Source organism: Solanum verrucosum, unplaced genomic scaffold, assembly GCF_900185275.1.
Source record: "Solanum verrucosum unplaced genomic scaffold, falcon-dt-bn FXZP01000050.1, whole genome shotgun sequence".
Lineage (NCBI taxonomy): Eukaryota > Viridiplantae > Streptophyta > Magnoliopsida > Solanales > Solanaceae > Solanum > Solanum verrucosum.
Window position 1 is genome coordinate 2,371,666 of NW_026020020.1, and position 19,997 is coordinate 2,391,662.

The 19,997-nt window shown below is 38.4% G+C and overlaps 1 protein-coding gene across 2 annotated transcripts in view; it reads right to left on the minus strand.

The window, feature by feature from the left end:
* The window catches only part of LOC125821030 (ATPase GET3B-like), a 37,022-nt gene extending 17,657 nt beyond the window's left edge, over nucleotides 1-19,365 (minus strand). The window contains exons 1-10 of one of the 2 annotated variants that reach the window (XM_049500458.1): nucleotides 19,133-19,365; nucleotides 5,904-6,103; nucleotides 5,723-5,785; nucleotides 5,437-5,547; nucleotides 5,095-5,169; nucleotides 4,928-4,996; nucleotides 4,789-4,854; nucleotides 4,183-4,260; nucleotides 3,999-4,097; nucleotides 3,239-3,373 (exon numbers count right to left, since the gene is read on the minus strand). In XM_049500458.1, coding sequence (XP_049356415.1) covers nucleotides 3,239-3,373; nucleotides 3,999-4,097; nucleotides 4,183-4,260; nucleotides 4,789-4,854; nucleotides 4,928-4,996; nucleotides 5,095-5,169; nucleotides 5,437-5,547; nucleotides 5,723-5,785; nucleotides 5,904-6,103; nucleotides 19,133-19,268 — 1,032 coding nt within the window. In that variant the 5' untranslated portion in view covers nucleotides 19,269-19,365. The remainder of the gene's footprint in view (nucleotides 1-3,238; nucleotides 3,374-3,998; nucleotides 4,098-4,182; nucleotides 4,261-4,788; nucleotides 4,855-4,927; nucleotides 4,997-5,094; nucleotides 5,170-5,436; nucleotides 5,548-5,722; nucleotides 5,786-5,903; nucleotides 6,104-19,132) is intronic. The other variant, XM_049500459.1, reaches the window with a different exon arrangement.
* Between the last annotated feature and the right edge of the window lie 632 nt (nucleotides 19,366-19,997).

A 19,997-nucleotide genomic window follows, 5' to 3' on the forward strand; every position in this document is an offset into this window, starting at 1 on the left:
TTCTCTCGTGGAAGTAAATGTTGCAAACTTCAGCAACTTTCTACACTTTTCTGATTTATCTGAGTTAGGCACTTCCGAGGTGTTACAAGGGATGAGCCAAGTTAAGAAGTCAAAGTTTGCATTGCTCAGTAGGCAATAAGAGCATTTTTAGATGAATAAATGATAAACTCTTCAAGAGATATTGAATAGATTAATTGACATCAGTAATGAATTGAACTCTCCTGGAGATCATCCCTTGAAGGAAGAAGATTGAAAAATTTCTAGATATCTTGCATGACTCTTGGGAAAGCAAGGTCAATACAATAATGGAGGCAATATTTGGAGACAATGTTATAGATGAAGTCGTGAGAAACTTGAAGACCTTTGAAATGAAGAAATTCCAAAATCAGAAGAATGCTCCACCAAGAAAGGAAGTGAACCTGGTCCTTAAAGCCACCCAGAATCAAGATGTTGATGAAGAAGATATGCTAACCTGGAGGTTCCAAAGGATTATCAGGAGAGAAGGGCTCTAAAACAGAGGTAGCAGCTCAAATTCAAGAGCACCTGATAGGGGGAACTCTGAGGTATGCCACAGATGTGAAGTCCTCACCACTTTATCCAGCAGTGTCCAGAAAGAGAGACTGAGTGGAGAAGGAATGCTCTTGACAAAGAAAACAGGGTTCAAGTTCCTGGAAGCAGGATAACTACTCAAATAGATCAAATAGTAAGGAAAGCACTAGCTTCCATGGAAACTCCTCAAGTGATGATGAGGATGATGATGTTGAAGAGGATAATCAATTCCTACTGACCATGGAAGAACCTGATAATATGATTTAGCCACTGAATATAAAGAATGAAAGGCTACGGTGAGTGAAAACAGAAGCATGTGATATGCCGGTAGTGCTTGTTCTAGACACATGACAAGAGAAAAGGAAATTTTTCTTTCACTAGAAGCCTATCAAGGAGAGAGTGGAATTTGGAAAGCAAAAAAAGACATCATTAGGATTGGAAAAATTGAAAAATCCCACTCCCATGCAATTGAGAATATACATCATGTCAAAGCATTAAAGCACAGCCTATTGAGTGTGTCACGGATGTGTGATAAAGGGAACCAGGTTGTATTCACCTCAGATGACTGTACTGTTAGTCTGTTACAAGTTCCAAAACCAAGAACCTGGTTCTTTGAGGAGGAAGACACCAAAATGTATATACAGTTGACGTCATGGCTCCGTTGAGGAATTAAGCTATAAACTAAGGTGCACATGAGAATGACTCGCTATTATGGCACAAAAGGCTAGGACATGCAAGCTTCTCTCAACTCAACAAGTTGATATCAAGGACTTGGTTCTTGGGTTGCCAAAATCCATGTTATGAAGAAAAGGTGTGTGATGCACGTGCCGGAGGAAAACATGTCAAGTCCTCATTCAAATCAAAGAAGATGGTAAGTACAACCCGACCACTAGAGCTGTTAAACATAGATATGTAGACCTATGAGGGTTCAAAACAGAGGGAGTAAGAGATACATGTTTGTGATTGTTAACAATTATTCCAAGTTCACATGGACATTGTTTCTTGTCTCCAAGGATGAAACATTCAATCTATTCTCAATATCTGTGAAGGAGCTGCAAAGGAAGTTGAATGTTCAAGTGGCTAGCATCATATCTAACCATAGTACTGAATTGAGAATGCTAGTTTTCTAGAATATTGTGGACATCATGGGGATCAATCAAAACTTCTGAGAACCTAAAACTCCACAGCAAGATGGTGTTGTTCAAGGAAGAACAGGACCTTGGAAGACATGGAAAAAACTATGTTCACAGCAAGTAATCTTCCAAAGTAATTTTGTGCTGAAGTTGTGAACATTGCATGCTATATCATCAACAAATGCATGATAGACCTTTGCTAAAGAAGACTCCCTAGGAACTTCTAAAGGGAATCAAGCCAAATTTTACTCATCTTGTAGCTTTTGGGAGCAAGTGTTTTTTCCACAACAATGGAACAAGCTCTAGGAAAGTTTGATGCAACAAGTAACGAAGGAATCTTTATTGGATATTCATCACATAATAAAGCTTACAAGGTATACAACTAGAGGACCTCATATGTTGACGAAAGTGTTCATGTAAATTTTGATGAATCTGACAGCCTGAAGGAGAGAGGAGCACAGGATAATGATGATGATGTTGAAATTGGGATCACACAGAGCTATGATGATAACCATCGCAAGACCTTTAAAAGAATTTGGTTGAAAGGGGATCACATGGGTCACAAAACAAGAACTCGAACAAGATATGAAGTTGACAAGAGGGATAGAATAGGTCAGCAATATTAATGAACCTGGTTCACCTAAATCTCTAGGAGCTGAGCTGAGCAAAGCATCAAACAGTTGCTGAGAGATGAGAGAACTAAAATTTGGAGAAACCGGTTATATGGAACTTGTGTGTGATAATCAAGCGGCCTTTCATGTCACATCAAACTCTGTTTCATGACAGAACTAAGCACATTGAGATTGATTGTCACTTTGTCAGAGAAAAGATACTCTCCAGCAGAGGCGAACCCACATACAAAGTTGGGGGGTGCACATGCACCCACTAACTTCGGAAAAAATCATGTGTATATATGTATATCTAGCTTGAGAAACTGACATAAACTAGGATATAATTATCAGTGTACCCATAAGGAGCATAGGAGTGTCTTTTGTTGCTGGTATAAGCCAGAGGAATCACCCTTGAGACCAGAGTTCAAATCCAGCTAAAACCCTTTTTTGTTGTTTTTATTTTAAGTTTTACTTAGAGCTCATATTGGTACACCCAAAATCTTTAAATCCTAGGTTTGCCTCTGCTCTCAGGAGATATTGTTAAAAAAAAAATTGAAATTAAGTGATCAACTTGCATTAATCTTCACCAAGTCCCTCACCGGTCCTCGTATTAATTACATTTGTAACAAGCTAGGTACATATGATTTGTATGCACCAGCTTGAGGGGGAGTGTTAGAATCAGAATAGGAATATACAATCCTACTTAGAATAGGAATAGAAATAGTATATAGTATACTACTTGGTAAAGGATTGGATTATATTGTATAAATAGGGTCTTTGTGTAAACATATTTTCAGCTCTCTTGTATTATGATAGATTTTATTTTTTCCCTTTCTAGAGCTAACTACCCTACTTTTGTAAATCTTGCATCCTCTGGACACTTTGTTATAATACACTTCTCACTTCATTAAAAAAAGATTTGAGATGGGAATAAGATGGTCAAACCTTTCTTTTCATTGCGCAGAACTTGCAATCTGAGGCTGATGGCGGGAGGATCTGATTAGCAATAAGCCTCTTGACAGGAACATCTTCCATCTTTAAGGAAGCACACAACCTGGACGATTCGCTAATTGCCATAACCTGAAGGGCACATGGTGACTCCCACCGGAAACAGAGTGAGAACCACGAGTCAACAAGCAGATCACTATTTTTCATATGGCAACAAAACCAAGGTATTTAGCACTATAAAAGTCTACACTAATTGTATTTCTCTAACATTTTCTATTTGCAAACTTCTCGTAATCCAAAATGTTAGGTTCAGGCAATTTTTCTGAACTTTAAGACTTGATGTAGTTGACAATTAACTAGGGAGTAGGTTTTTATTTTCTAGGTGGGGTAGTTTAGAGTTTAGTTAGTTCTACTCTGTACAGGAATTTAGCCTCTTTGCCTTGAAATCCTTTTGGATTCGAAAAAATGAAACAAAACATACCAATAGCTAAAAGAATTCATTGAATCTGATATTTCAAGAAGTACACTTCAGTTTTTAAAATTTTTAATTTAAGCTCAAATGTGAGACAAATATAATAGTTGTGTGATGCAAACCTTGGAGACCACGGTTCAAATCTTAGCAGAAACAAAACACACTATAGGTGATTTCTCCCCCTCTTAGAAGTTACCCCGTATACAGTGGTTTCTGCCTTATACTAACAGATCCTAATCAGGCAGATTTAGGAAAACATGCACAACACCAGACAGAAAATATTACCGTGGGGATTGTTACTATGATAAATTCTGTTGAGGTTGTGTCACGAAAAAGCTCTCTTACTTTTATCATCCTCTCCCTTAACCGCTCCAATTTATCTGCCTGCACACATGCAAAATATGTGAGATTGACAAGATTATGCACATGAATACCCAGCAGTACATATTCCTAACTATGTAAAGCTTACAGCATCTGGCTTGGGCGATCCTTCCTGGCCAAAGACAGACTTTATTGCTGAAGTGGCAGAAGCTATCTTCTGTCTCAACTGAAAAAGAGTTTATCCAGAGTAGAACAAAAGTAGATTACAGAGTTAAACCAGGTCAAGAATACTTTAAATATGAATATATGATAACAGGCAGTTGGAAGAGAAAAGGAATTCCAGAGCCTTCCTTCTGTTGCAGAAAGAAACTAGCTGTCCAACTAAGAACCATAAGCCAAAAAGTTGCCTTCATTAAGGAAGAGAAATTTTAAGCAGAAAACAATTTGTAAAGCATAACCAAGGAACCAAGTAGTTGCACACTGGGAACACAATACAGGGAATGATGATGAGAAGCTTTAAGCACAACAAATGAAGGTCTTTCTGCATTCCTTGAGCATTATTATACCTTCCCTAAGCATTAGTATACCTTCCCAATATCATTCACTTTTTTCACACAACAGAACAACTGATCAATAAGTACATGACAGAAGAAAGATGTTGCCTAAAGAGAAAATCCGTCCATATCATGTTTTTGCATTCCTGAAATTTTCTTTTCCAATCAAAAGCAGATATGGAATTGAACAGATCTGCTACCTTCAAAATCTTTCCAATTGATTTATCCAAGAAGTCTGGCAAGGACAAGAGCCGTAGAGTATGTCCCTGAGAGGAAACAATAACTATTAGGAATGTCTTACCAAAACATAGTTTAACGGACATATCATGCCATTCTCACCGTCGGGGCTGTGTCAAACACTATACGAGTAAACATATTATATTCCTGCGAATCAAGGAATTGCATAACCTGGCAAGAAGATCTGTAGCCAGTTAGGTTGAAGGAAAACATTAACACTTTTGATGGGAAATATGACCACAAACTTTAAGTATAAAAAGTTATGGCACCTTTGAAATTGCAATGGCTTCATCTAGACCAGGAGGGGGTGTATCCAGCAGTTCTCCAAGCTTTAGTTCCCCAAGCTTGCACACGCAAGAAGAGGAATAAGTTAGTAGTGAAACAAGTGAAATCAACTCCATTTTGGTCAAGAAAATCGAAGGTCAAAACTGAACACGCAAGTGGCAGAGAGAATCAAACAAAAAAGAAAAGGACTTCAATTTCATTACTTCTCGTAAGTGCAAACCTAAGCTTTATGTGGCTAGCTAAAAGACTTATTTCCCACTTTTATCACTCTTATTAAAGAAGAGAACTCACAGAGATTTGATTTAATTTAGGGAAAAGAATTCTACCTGTTCAGCAAGCACTCCAAGGCCCATACCGTCCATAAAGTCTTTGATACCAGATCCTCCACTTATCTGGGTTGCACTTCGAAATTCTTCCTTGGCCTTTTCAGGATTCAACTGACATATTGACAATAGTATTCAAAATGAGCCTTAAACATGACACTGTTTAATTTAGTACCAAATCCCCAGACACCCCCATCCCTGGCCTCCAGCGAGGAGAACATTGCAATACTGGGTTATTGATTCAACGTTGGATATCACCAAATACAAGTAGGAAGAGGCTTTTCACAACCTCAAGGGCAAATAATGGAGAATACGGGCCTTCAACTGGAACTAGAGTCCCGCCAGCCAAATCCTACAGTCAGAACATGCAGACTGAATGAATCTTGTCACACAAGAAAAAAGTCCAAAAAGGAAAAAGTAATTCAGAGAACTGCCTGAAATGCAATAAAAAAAAAAACACTATCTTATACCTGGGCAAAAGAATCACTTAAGGAATGTGCAGGATCAGTTGAAACTACTAAAGTGGGATGACCATTATTTGCAAATTTTACAGCAAGTGAAGCAGCACAACTTGTCTTCCCAACTCCTCCTTTACCACCTAGCATGTAATACTTACGCTCGGTCCCAGAAACCATTTCATCAAATCCAGCAGGAGAAGCTACTGCTCTCACTGCCATTAGCACAAAGATTTAGCAACATTAACAAGGCCATAATAATTGGCATGGCTAGTGGAGGAAGTGAAACACTCTTGGGTTACCGTTTCTAATTGAATTCTAGTAAAAAAAAAAAAATCTGATTGAGCTTACAAGGAATATATGCCACTCAATATTTAATTACTCGGAGGATGAAAAGATTACAGGGCAGTATACCATATAGACTAGACAAAACATCAAAACTGTCAAATTTGCAACCATATAATGGCTCTTTTACACCACACAGAAATTAAGGACAAATCTTCTCAAATTCATCAGCAGCTACCAGATGGTCAAACTAAAATTGTAATCAGGCTAATATCATCATAACCATCACCCTCATTTTAACGAGTGTAGTCGTATGATTGAATATATCATTGGTTGCATCGTCTTAAACCTGGGGTCTCTCTTCATTCTTATTCATCAGCATTACCTTCAAGCATTTAACTAAAATAAGTGATTAACATCAATCACTTTCAAATTCTTTTTTACCAATTTCATAAATAAATAAAAAAGTGATTAACATAAGATTATTTGCTGGGACTGCAAGGGCAAACCATCTTTTGCTGGGACTGCAAGGGCAAACCATCTCCATCATCTTAATCTTGTAGCTTATGTCAATGCAAACTAGCTTAGTTTTATCTGGCTTCCAAAGATATTACTCAATTCGACGATTGTAAAGGGAAAAAAATTCAATGAATGGTTGGTCCTAAATGATGCGGAATATGGTGCAGTCACCTATATGCTAATATAGAACTTGCAACTTCACACCTTTTTTCTTAAAATTATTGTCAAAAATATAGGAGAAGAATATTATTAAATTGTTGTATCTACATTATTACATAGAGACCCTATTTATAGATACTATAATACAATCCTTTACCAAGTAGGATACTATTTACTATTACCATTTCTATTACTATTACTATTCCTATTCCTATTCCTATTCTAACTAGGATTGTATATACCTATTCTTATTCTAACACTCCCCCTCAAGCTAGTGCATACAAGTCATATGTGCATAGCTTGTTACAAATGTAATTAATACGAGGACAGATGAGGGGCTTGGGGAGATATCTTCAAGTTGATCACTTGTCTTCACAAAATTGACAGTCAATCTCAACGTGCTTAGTCTTCTCATGAAATACTGGATTTGATGCATAATGCTAGTCAATCTCAATTTGTTTGGTCTTCTCATGAAATGCTGGATTTGATGCATAATGTTGATAAAACACAGAGTAATAAATTCTTGAATTGCAGTGTTGAACTTCCCAAATCAAGCTTGAGAAGATTGTTTCAAACCATAGAGTGACTTACACAATAGACATACAAGGCTACCAGACCCCCCCTTAGCAACAAAACCAGGTGGTTGCTCCATACAGACTTCTTCCTCAAGATCACCTCTTTTTCTTTTTTGTGTAAATCATAAAACTGGCTGAAAAATGCCCATGCGCCAGACTACTAGATTTGATGGCTAAAAGTGGCCACAATTTGAGAAATAAATTATATGGGTAGGGTTGGAATAATGACACGACCCTACTGAGAAATAGAAATTATATAGGAAAGGTTGGATTGACGGCACGACCCTATTGAAAAAGAGAAATAATATGGGTAGGGTCGGAATGATGGCACGACCCTACTAAAAAAGAGAAACTATATGGGTAGGGTCGGAATGATGGCACAACCCTACGCAAATCAAATTTGAAGAGTCACCAAAAAGACGAATGGCACTACACAAATCAAATCTGAGTCACCAAAAAGACACATAGTGCTATACAACTCAGACATGAGAAAGTAGTTCAGACAAATCCACGATACTATGCAAATTAAATATGAAAAGTAGTCTGGAGAGATGCACAGTGCTACGCAAATTAGATACGAAAAAAAAAATAACCACCGAAAGGATGGCGCGATGCTACACAAATTTGTTAAATTAGGTCTTAGACCTAACTCACACCCCAAAAGCTAGCTCAAAGGGAGGAGGATTGCCCAAGCCTTATAAGAAGTCCACCCATCTCATTAACCACCGATGTGGGACTTTTGTCATTCTTTAACACCCCACCTCACGCCCAGTGCTTAGCATCTGGTGCATGGGCAATTTTGATTTTGGGGGCCCCAACATCGGGTGAGACGGGCCCTGCTCTGATACCATGTTAAATTAGGTCTTAGACCTAACTCACACCCCAAAAGCTAGCTCAAAGGGAGGAAGATTGCCCAAGCCTTATAAGAAGTCCACCCATCTCATTAACCACCGATGTGGGACTTTTGTCATTCTTTAACAAAATTAAATATGAAAAAGTAGTCACCAGAAGGATGGCACAGTGCCTACATAAATTAAATATGAAAAAGTAGTCACCAGAAAGATAACACAGTGCTACAGAAATACTGATGGATATGGGGATGACACAAAACAATCGTAGATAGTCACTAGAAATTGATGCACAGTGACCGGTCTAACCGAGTTTTCTTCCCCTGAATATGGGGTTCATGCATATATTATTGGCCCTACTTTTGGTAACATAATCATTGGCCAGACGGACGGCATATATGGGTCATAGCCGCCCGTCAGCAGCAGAAGCTCTTTGATTCTCTACCAAGATCGTAGAAGCGCTGATACCATGTGAGAAATACAGGAGAAGAATATTAATGAATTGTTATATCTACATTATTACATAGAGACCCTATTTATAGACATTAATACAATCCTTTACCAAGTAGGATACTATTTACTATTCCTATTTCTATTACTATTTCTATTCCTATTCTTTTTTTCTTTTCTTTTTTTGATAACTGAGAAATCCGTCTATGACCCGCCCTTTGGACCAATCACAGCCTTCTAAACTCGGTGGATAATGGACCCGCCCCTTACCCTTCTCCACTTAAGTACCGGGCTTCGCTTTGCATGGTGTATGGCTTGAACCTGCAACCTAAGCCACAAATCCTCCACCTTTTGCCACTTGAGCTAGGCCTTGGGGGCTTCTATTCCTATCCTTAGTAGGATTGTATATACATATTCTTATTCTAACAATTATAATCAAGAAAGTTTTTTGGTCTTCCCTCACAGATACAAAATCCGCGAGAAGCCGTTGTTTTTTTAAAAACATAAATCAAATGGAGTGACCATAACCACTTTTTATTAAAAAGAAACAGAAACCATGGTCCAAAAGAAACAAGGATTAGGCCCAAAACACAAGCCCAATCCAAAAATAAAAAAACAAACACAAAGTCAAACAAAATCAGATAAAGCCTCCATTAGGAAAGTAGACAAACCATCACTTCCAATATAGAACCTTTCGGCAACTAAGAATGCCGATGGAAGATTCAAACAAAAACAAATGGTCACTGTGAGAAATATAAGGAAAGAATATTATTGAATTGTTGTTGTAATAATTACATAGAGAGCCCTATTTATAGACACTATATAATACAATTCCTTACCAAATAGGAGATTATAAACTATTCCTAGTTTGTGTAGGATTGTGTTTTCCTATTCTATTCTAACACTCCCCCTCAAGCTGGTGCACACAAATTATATGTACCTAGCTTGTTACGAATGTAATTAATACGAGGACCGATAAGAGACTTGGTGAAGATATCTGCAAGTTGATCATTTGACTTCACAAATTTGGTAACAATATCTCCTAAGAGTATCTTTTCTCTTACTAAGTGACAATCAATCTCAATGTGCTTAGTCCTCTCATGAAACACTGGATTTGATGCGATATGAAGGGCCACTTGATTATCACACACAAGTTCCATATGACCGGTTTCTCCAAACTTCAGTTCTCCAAGCAACTGTTTGATCCAAACTAGCTCACAAGTTGCTACAGCCATTGCTCGATATTCTGCTTCTGCACTGGATTGAGCAACCACACTTTGTTTCTTACTCTTCCATGACACCAAATTACCTCCAACTAAAACACAATATCTGGATGTAGAACTTCTATCAAAGGGTGATCCTGCCCAATCAGCGTCTGTATATCCGGTGATATGCTCATGGCCTTGATCCTCGAAAAGTAGTCCTTTACCAGAAGCTGACTTTATATATCGCAGAATACGAACAACTGCATCCCAATGGCTATCACAAGGAGAAGTTATAAACTGACTTACAACACTCACAGGAAAAGAGATGTCCGGTCTAGTCACAGTGAGGTAATTCAACTTTCCAACCAACCGTCTATACCTTTTAGGATTACTGAGTTGCTCCCCCTGTCCTGGAAGGAGTTTAACATTCGGATCCATAAGAGTGTCAATGGGTTTACATCCCATCATTCCTGTCTCCTCAAGAATGTCTAAAGCATACTTGAGTTGAGAAATAACAATACCTGATCTAGACTGAGCAACCTCAATACCAAGAAAATACTTCAATCTGCCAAGGTCTTTAGTTTGAAAATGCTGAAAGAGATACTGCTTTAAATTAGCGATACCAACTTGATCATTGCCGGTGATAACGATATCATCAACGTAAACAACCAAATAAATACACAGATTTGGTGTTGAATGCCGATAAAACACAGAGTGATCAGCGCCACTACGAGTCATGCCAAACTTCTGAATTACTGTGCTGAACTTTCCAAACTAAGCTCGAGGAGATTGTTTCAGACCATATAGTGACCGACGCAATCGACATACAAGGCTTCTAGACTCCCCCTGAGCAACAAAACCAGGTGGTTGCTCCATATAGACTTCTTCCTCAAGATCACCATGCAGAAAAGCATTCTTAATGTCTAACTGATGAAGAGGCCAATGACGAACGGCAGCCATAGATAGAAAAAGACGGACTGATGCTATTTTGGCCACAGGAGCAAAAGTGTCACTATAATCTAGCCCAAATATCTGAGTATACCCTTTAGCAACAAGGCAACCCTTAAGCCGATCGACTTGACCATCTGGACCAATTTTGACCGCATAAACCCAACGACAACCAACAGTAGACTTACCTGTAGGAAGGGAGACAAGCTCCCAAGTACCACTCGAATGTAAAGCAGACATCTCATCAATCATAGCCTGCCTCCATCCAGAATGAGAAAGTGCTTCTCCTGTAGTCTTAGGGATGGAAATAGAGGACAAAGATGATACAAAGGCATAATGGGGTGAAGATAAACGATGATAACTCAAGAAAGTATAATGGGGATTAGTATTTCGAGTAGATCGTATACCTTTTTGAAGTGTAATCGATTGGCTAGCAGGGGGCAAGGCCATAGTGGGAGCAGGGTCTGGCGCATGACATGAATCATTTGAGACTATTGCTGGACGTGGACGTCGATGATAAATTAGGAGTGGTGGCACTATAACTGGAGATGGAGAAGATACCGTAGGTCCCTCAAAAGTCGGTACAGGTAAGACCTGAGGTATGGGTAAGACCTCAGAGATATCAAGATGATCAGAAGATGTGTAGTAAGGTTGAGATTCAAAAAATGTTACATCGGCAGACATAAAATATCGGCGGAGATCCCGTGAATAGCAACGATACCCTTTTTGAACTCGAGATTAACCAAGAAAGACACATTTAAGAGCACGAGGGGCTAATTTATCTTTTCTTGGGGCTAAGTTATGAACAAAGCATGTGCTCCCAAATACACGAGGCGGGATAGAATAGAGATGTGACTGTGGATATAGTATGGAATGTAGAACCTGGTTCGAAATAGAAGATAAGGGCATTCTATTATTTAAATAACAAGATGAAAGGACTGCATCACCCCAAAAACGCAGTGGAACATAGGATTCAATGAGGAGAGTGCAAGCAGTCTCAATGAGATGCCTATTCTTTCTTTTCGCTACACCATTTTGTTGAGGAGTGTATGGACAAGATGTTTGGTGAATAATTCTTTGGTGAGACATAAACTCCTGAAACTGGGATGATAAGTATTCTAAGGCATTATCACTACGAAAAGTACGAATAGAAACACCAAACTGATTTTTTATTTCAGCAAAGAAACTTTTGAATATAGAAAATAACTCAGAACGATCTTTCATTAAGAAAACCCAAGTACATTTCGAATAATCATCAATGAAACTAACAAAATAACGAAATCCTAAGGTGGAACTGACTCTAATAGGACCCCAAACATCATAATTAACTAATGAAAAAATAGACTCTGAACGACCCTCAGTACCATGTGAAAATGTGGCACGAGTGTGTTTCCCAAGTTGACACGACTCACAATCTAATTTGGACAAACTAGATAAACTAGGCACCATCTGTTGCAGTTTAGATAGACTCGGATGTCCCAAACGTTTGTGAATGAGGTCCGGAGGATCTGTAACAGAGCATGCTGTGAAGGAATTTGAAGAGGTAAGATAGTAAAGGCCTTGTGATTCATGTCCTGTGCCAATCATCTGTCCCGTACTGCGGTCCTGCATGAGAAAAAAATCATCAAAAAAGGTTATGCCACAATGTAGGGCACGTGTCAAACGACTAACAGATGCCAGATTAAAAGGGGAACCAGGGACATAAAGAACAGAGTCTAGAGTGACAGAAGATAAGGGTGTGGCTTTTCCAACCCCTTTTGGTTTTGTTTGTATCCCATTGGCCAAAGTAATAGCAGGAAGAGATTATGAATAAACAATATCTGACAGAAGTGATTTGTTACCAGAAACATGATCAAAAGCGCCCGAGTCTATGACCCATGATCCATGAGTATTAGACTGTGAAACACAAGCAAAAGAATTACCCGCAACAGCAACATCATGTTGAACAACCGAACTACTTGTGGAGACGTTTGCTTACTTGCTCGATATTGAAGGAACTCATCATATTCTGATTGAGCAATATGAGCATTATGGGATGGTCGATCAGGCGGAGCAACAAATGCTGAAGATGTATGCTTACTTGCACGATTACGAAGGAACTCATTATATTCCTTTAGTGTAACAGGATCATAACTGGGTGGTGGACCATGCAAATTATGGCATATGTCACAAGTGTATCCAGACTTATGACAATAACTACACTTGGATCAAGGTTTTCCAAGACGACCTCCTCCTCGTCGATTCTCCATAGATTGATAAACTCATTTTTCTATGGTTTGAGATGCGAGAGCAGAGGAATCAAAGGTCAGTGATGAAACTACTTTGTGGCTGGGAGGCGCGGCAATACGAAGTAGACGAGAGAATAATTCATCAACTGTAGGAATTGTAGGACTAGCTAAAATTTGATCACGCACTGAATTATGGTCAGTAGAGAGTCCAGCAAGTGTAAGAACTAGAAACAACGTTTGTCTGTGTTCTTGTTGTTTGTCCACATTTGTAGTGATTGGCATCAACGTGTCAAATTCCTCCATGACTGATTGTACCTGACCCAAGTAAGTAGACATATCGGATTCTTGTTTCTTTAAGCTAGTCATTCTAGATATCACATCATAGAATCGAGATATATCATTAGTATATAAAGCACGAGCCTTTTTCGAAATTGAATAACATGTTTGGGATGAGCGAAACAAGGGCATCAACTTGGAATCGATAGATCGCCATAGGAGACTACATAATTGAGCATCAACCTTCCCCCATTGTGCTTTGACGTGATTATCTGTCTCACTAGCCTTTGCCTTTTCATCTACCACACAAGTATTGTTGGTTAAGTGATCATGAACACCTTGCCCCTTGCACCATAACTTAACCGAGGAAGCCCAGGCTAAATAGTTTGAGCTTCCCATTAATGGTTCTAAAGTGATCATAGCACTTGAACTACCTATATTCTTGGAGCCAAAAATATCAATCCCTAAAGACATATTATGAATTTAAAGAGAGGAAAAAAAAAATAAGGCTGGTCAGAATCTGGAAAAAAAAAGGGTACAGTCGCCGAAAATTAGGTCTGACTGCCCGAAACTGGTCGGAATAAGAAAATAAATATACAGTCTGCCTCGAATGGAGAGGCGACCTCAATGAAAAAAAATTGGTCGAAAAGACTGGCCAAAAAGTGTCGCACGCGCCAGCACGTGATGCGCGTGGTGACGCGACCCTGGAACTCCTGGCAGCGCATGAGGGCGCGTGACTCGATGAAACTCAGAGGAGCTCACTGGGGTTTGCTCGCCTGAGTGTTCCGCACCTCATGGTGGTGTGGGTTGTCGCACTACACTTTTAAAACGAGACAACAATGCAAACCAACCGTTGATAGTCACCGGATTCTGACTTCTTTTTTTTTCTTCTCACCAATGCTCTGATACCATGTGAGAAATATAAGGAAAGAATATTATTGAATTGTTGTTGTAATAATTACATAGAGAGCCCTATTTATAGACACTATATAATACAATTCCTTACCAAATAGGAGACTATAAACTATTCCTAGTTTGTGTAGGATTGTGTTTTCCTATTCTATTCTAACAGTCACGAACAATGAAGAACTAGCGAAGATCGATCAGGTGGGAAGAGAAGAGACTTCAAAACCTGCAACTTCTAGGTCCGCTTCAGTATCTTGGGTCGATTTCACTTTGGACATCTAAATTTCTCACAGATGCCATAGAATTGATTCCAAAAAAGACTTCTACAGTTCCTTACTTATGGCCTTGTTGTGTTGCTATAACTCTAGGTAAAATTGAACTCTCTCAATTTGGTAAATACCACCGACGTTCCACATCACAACTTTCACACCTACACTATTTCTCAGCAGGTTGAGTCCCAAAGGACTAATACCACTATTTAAGAGATTCTCGTAGGAGGACCGTCAAAATTGTGACACCTTGATGGTCTTTACAGCAGATAAGAAATCAAGTTGACCTTAAAACATGTGCTATTGACTATGTTTAGGTGTGTAACTGAAATATTGTAAACCTCTGCCTTATGTTTATTGATTGTTGTGTGTTTCTTTCAAGCCTGTGATTTCTTAATTGATGATTTGTTGCTTCAATTATGTGCTGAATGATAGTAAAAGCTGCATTTTGACATTTTTGATCTTAAAACTGGGTAGTGGAGGGTTGTTTTTTTCGAGGGTTTAGGCTTGGTGTTTGTCATTGTACTTCTTGTTTTTGTATCTATCATCGTATGTTGTTTAGTGTGTTGCTATTATCGCACTATTTTGTTGTTCTTGTTCCTACATTGTTTTTTTTTCTTTTTTGATGATGTGGTGTCTGGGCCAGCTTTCTCTCACCTCGACTAGTTTCACGAGATATCTGTCACCTCCAACCAGCAAGAGGTACGGTACCAGGTAACTCTATCCACCAAGACTAGCAAATTCTTCTTCTTTGTACTTGGTTTTGCTGCACTTGAGCCCAACAACCTACCTAGGCCTACCACTGTGAGCAAAATACGAAGCATCAACAATAAGGAATGGAGTTGTAAAAGGGTGGAGAAAAAATTGGCCACATGGTAAATGCAATACCTCACCCATCAGAATGTTGAGTCTAATCAACATTGTTCTAGACAATATCACTACCTATATTATGTTCCTTTTTCCCATGTCCTCAAAGGTTCAGAAGCAACTAAACAAGGTAAGAAGATCCTTCCTATGGAAAGGCAATAGTGAAGGACATAAACTTCATCTGTTGAAATGGTCAAAGGTCAGCCAAAAACTCTAGGATGTCTGGGTATCAGAGAGACAAAGACTAATCTAAACACAACACCAACTTGTTAATAAAATGGTGGTGGAGTTATGGTCATGAAACTACAAGTCTTTGGAAGAGGTGGTAACTGGTAACTACCAAACATGGGAAGCAAAACCATTGGTGCACTAGGAAAAACAGATCCCCTCGTGGTGTTGGCACTTGGAAATACATTAACAAGCTTAGAGATGATTTCTTCCTTGATGTCTCTTCCACAGTTGCAAACAGGAACCTAGTGAGCTTCTCGAAGACGAATGGCTTCACAACCAACCCCTGAAGGATTCTCATCCGAGCCTCTAGCAGTTAGCAGTGGACCCTGATTCCTCTATAGCTCAAATAGAGCAGGGAACTCATGGAACACTCACCTCAGGAGATATTTGCAAGACTAGGAACTTGGAAAGATCTTTAATCTTTACAGAATTCTAAAAGACATCATTGTTAATCCCAAACAAGTGAATGACTAAGACGGGGCAGTTCTAGTAAGGAGTCATACTCAGTGAAAGCAGGTTATAGTAAATTGTGTGCACAAAATGAAGGGACTAAAAACTAGCCTTGAAAGCTGATTTGGAGAACAAAAGCACCCACAAAAAATCATATCTTTACATGGACAGCCATTAGAAAAGCACTCTTGATACAAGAAAATCTCTGCAGAAAGAAGTTTCAGGTAACAAACAGATGTTTTATGTGCCAGCATAGTTTAGAAATAGTCAATACCTTTTTTTGTATTGTTCAATTGCTACAGATTTGTGGAACATGTTCCTGTCAGTTTTTGGTGTATCAGGAGAATCTAACAGTTGATAACAACATGCATTTGTTAGAGTATTGGACAGAAAGGAATCACAAATGTTTTATGAGACTCTTCTTTGAAATCTAAATGTGTGATGAGATCTTCAGCTGGAGTAATTTAGCCCATGTAAATGATGTCATCCCTTTTGTAGATTTCATTAGCTCTCTGTTTTTGGCTTAACAACCAACCCTTTTTTGCTTTCTTAGGGAAATGGCTCAATGAACTATCGGTAGGTTTTTGTATGTAGGATCCATCCCTATTCTCTTTTGTATTGTTACTGGATCTTTTTGATGTCATCAATATAACAACTACTTCATCAAAAAGAAAATTCATCAATCTTTCACCCAGTGTTTTGGACGGTGAAAGGCGACCAGGGTCTACCTCGCCACAAGGTGAGGCGAGCGGCAGGGCACTCCCCTTTTTGAAGTGCAGCTCCAATTAATACCAAAAAAAAAAATTAATTGCATATATAAATAATCAAAATATCAACAGCAATAACATATTAGCAAATATTTCAATTCAAAAACTGAAAATAGATAGTACATACTAAAAGTCTAGAAGCCGAGGAGGAAAGAATAATCTTCCAAGCGGACAGAGACCTAAATTTCCATTAGACCTAAATTTCCATTAGATTCATTCCTAAGCTTGCTTTGTTGCAGCAAGATGATCAGTCTGAGAGTGCTGGAGAGAAGAGAAAGCGGTAAAAACCTCTCTTATTCGGTCACCGAGAAGTCGGACGACTCTTCAGTAACCCAGGGTGATCCGACCCCTTCGACGCTTTTTTCGTTGTATACCCCCTCCATCCTTCGGAGGTGGAAGAAAGAGTACTCACATTTTAATACATAGTAGGCCCCAAAACGCTAAAAGGTGGGGGAACAAGAGTTGTCACGATAGAAAAGAGAAAAAAAGAAATGACTATAAGGAACCAACGGCTCTCTCTTCTTAAACAACCTATATCCTCCAAACTTAATCAGCATTTGATAGATTATCCAACCCCGAGCAATCTTAGTTATTGGTGGGGGTTCGGTTCGTTAGCGGGTATTTGTTTAGTCATTCAGATAGTGACTGGCGTTTTTTAGCTATGCATTACACACCTCATGTGGATCTAGCTTTCAACAGCGTGGAACACATTATGAGAGATGTTGAAGGGGGTTGGTTGCTCCGTTATATGCATGCTAATGGGGCAAGTATGTTTTTCTCAAACTAATATTGCAAATCGATATCGGGGGTGGCTGTGACGCTTCCTGTTGAGTACAATACACAATTCAGACTTGAAGTGAAAAATAAAAATAGAACAGAAGTCAAAACAGTGAGAAAGAAATAGAGGTAGAAGTAAATCTGAAGTCTGGAGAAGAAGGAAAAGAAACAGTTGATGAAGAAAAGAAGAAGAAATTAGAATAAGAAAAGAAGAAATACGTATTGGTTGGACTTTGGAGTTGCCGGAAAAGTTTGGTTGGTCACAAGAGAAGTCGAGTCGACTGGTTTGAGTCGCAGTCAAAGAGTGCAACTGTGCAAATTCGAAAAGAAAACCCTAAAATTACCCTTTAACTTATAAAATCCTAAATTGGTCATCTTTATTTAAGAAAATACCAAAGGCGGCGCCTTTCTCGCCATGGCATCGCCTTTTGAAGATCGCCTAGCCATAAAGCTAAAAGGCGATGAAGGGTCACCTCACCTCTCGCCATTTGCGAAAAAGTGATTGCCTTTCACAACATTGCTTTCACCAAGCATTTGGTAATCTTCCCATGTATAGTGCAAACTGAACAGAGTAAATGAACACTGCTTTATCTTAAAAGGATTAAAACCAAACAATTGAACGGAATTAACTTAAAAAGTGTCAAAAGTAAAATTGATTCAAAATTGATCAGACCAAGCAAATACAAATCCCATTGAACTTAAGAGGCAATGGTGCACCCGCCTTCTTTAAATTCCTGATCCGGCTCTGATCTTTCATCCCAAGGGAGACTATTAATGGAAAGCAATTAATTCTATTTTGAAAGCACAACCAAATACTTGATAAATTCAATACAAAATTTATGACCCTGATTGTTTCTCTTATGCGGCAGACCAAGTGACTCCTGAGAGGAAAACATTTGGGCCAGAGACTCGGGTCCTATCAACGCATTTGACTAAGAGTCAATTGAGAGGATCAAGACCAAGTTTCAATCATTCAGGGTGGTTTGTTTGGTTGTAATATTTACTCCTATGGTTGTTATCATTTGTTAGACATCACCTGTATTACTATTTTGTTTTAAGTCTGAACTGGGAATCTTTAAAACAGAAAAGAAAAATGTTAATCATTTAATTTTGAACACCCTATCAAACTTTATATCAGTAAAGCAGAAGGATAAATCCCGCTACCCCCTTGCTTTCGCTAGAAAGGGGTTTCGAACTTGACACTTCCAACATAAAAGTCTAAGCCCAAAGCAGTGGGCCACCCCCAAGGGTATAAATCCCCATTTTTCAATGGCGGAAATAAATAATGAATGAAATAAGATCCCTTTATCAATAAAAGGAAACCTATGACCGGATTTGTCTTCTTCACCTCAAAATGGGATTCCCATTTTCGTTCCTTGTTTACAAATTAAAATTATATGAAACAAAAAAGGTTCAAATAAAAGCAATTGAGTGGCAGAATAACAAATAGCAGAAAATCTTGTGTCTTCAATAGAGAAACTTACCTTGCAAACACTTAATGGGCTGGTTCTTGAAGGAAATAAAAGTAGCCGAGCTGAAGGTTGGTCTGAAGTTGAAGAGAGAAAGTGGGTGTGAGGGTCTGAGAGAATTAGAAGAATGGCCATATCCCACAACTTCCATTGCCGAAGATGAAAACACTATCTTGGGTCTCCGCTATCTTCTCTTAGCTTCTCCAGTTTGGACTCTGAGGGGCACCACACACTATTTTATAACTTATGCCAGAAAATTGAGTAACACCTCACCAAAAGGTGTCAAGGGTCATGAAATTAAGGGTGTGTTTGGAAATCACCACATAATTGGAATTGGAATCAGTATTACCCTAGTAATCATAATGACTTATTTGTACTTACAAATGTACTATTTAGTTGCATAAGTGCAATTGTAACATTAATAATAAAAAATTTAATATTAGATGACAATTAAGAGCGTTTATAAATGATACTGAATTGAATATTTGAGATATAAATTGTTTTATGAAAATATATTAATTAATAAAGATATATTCTTAATATATATTATAAAAAAATAACTTATATTTAATGTGAAATATCAAGTCAATAATACTAAAACAAATTAAACTGAAAATATAACATTACAAAACAAAAAGGAAAAATGTACAAGTATCCCCTCAACAATACGCGAAATCCCAACGACACACTTTAACTATACATGAGTCCTATTACCCCCTGAATTATTTTTAAGTGTAATAAACGCACTCTTAACACAACCTAAAACCTATATAGTCACTCACATGATGGGAGGTGTTTTACACTCGCCTCCAAGTCATCATTATGTCAGCGTCACGTCAATAAATGATCAGATCTATATAAAAAAAAAACTCCATGTCAT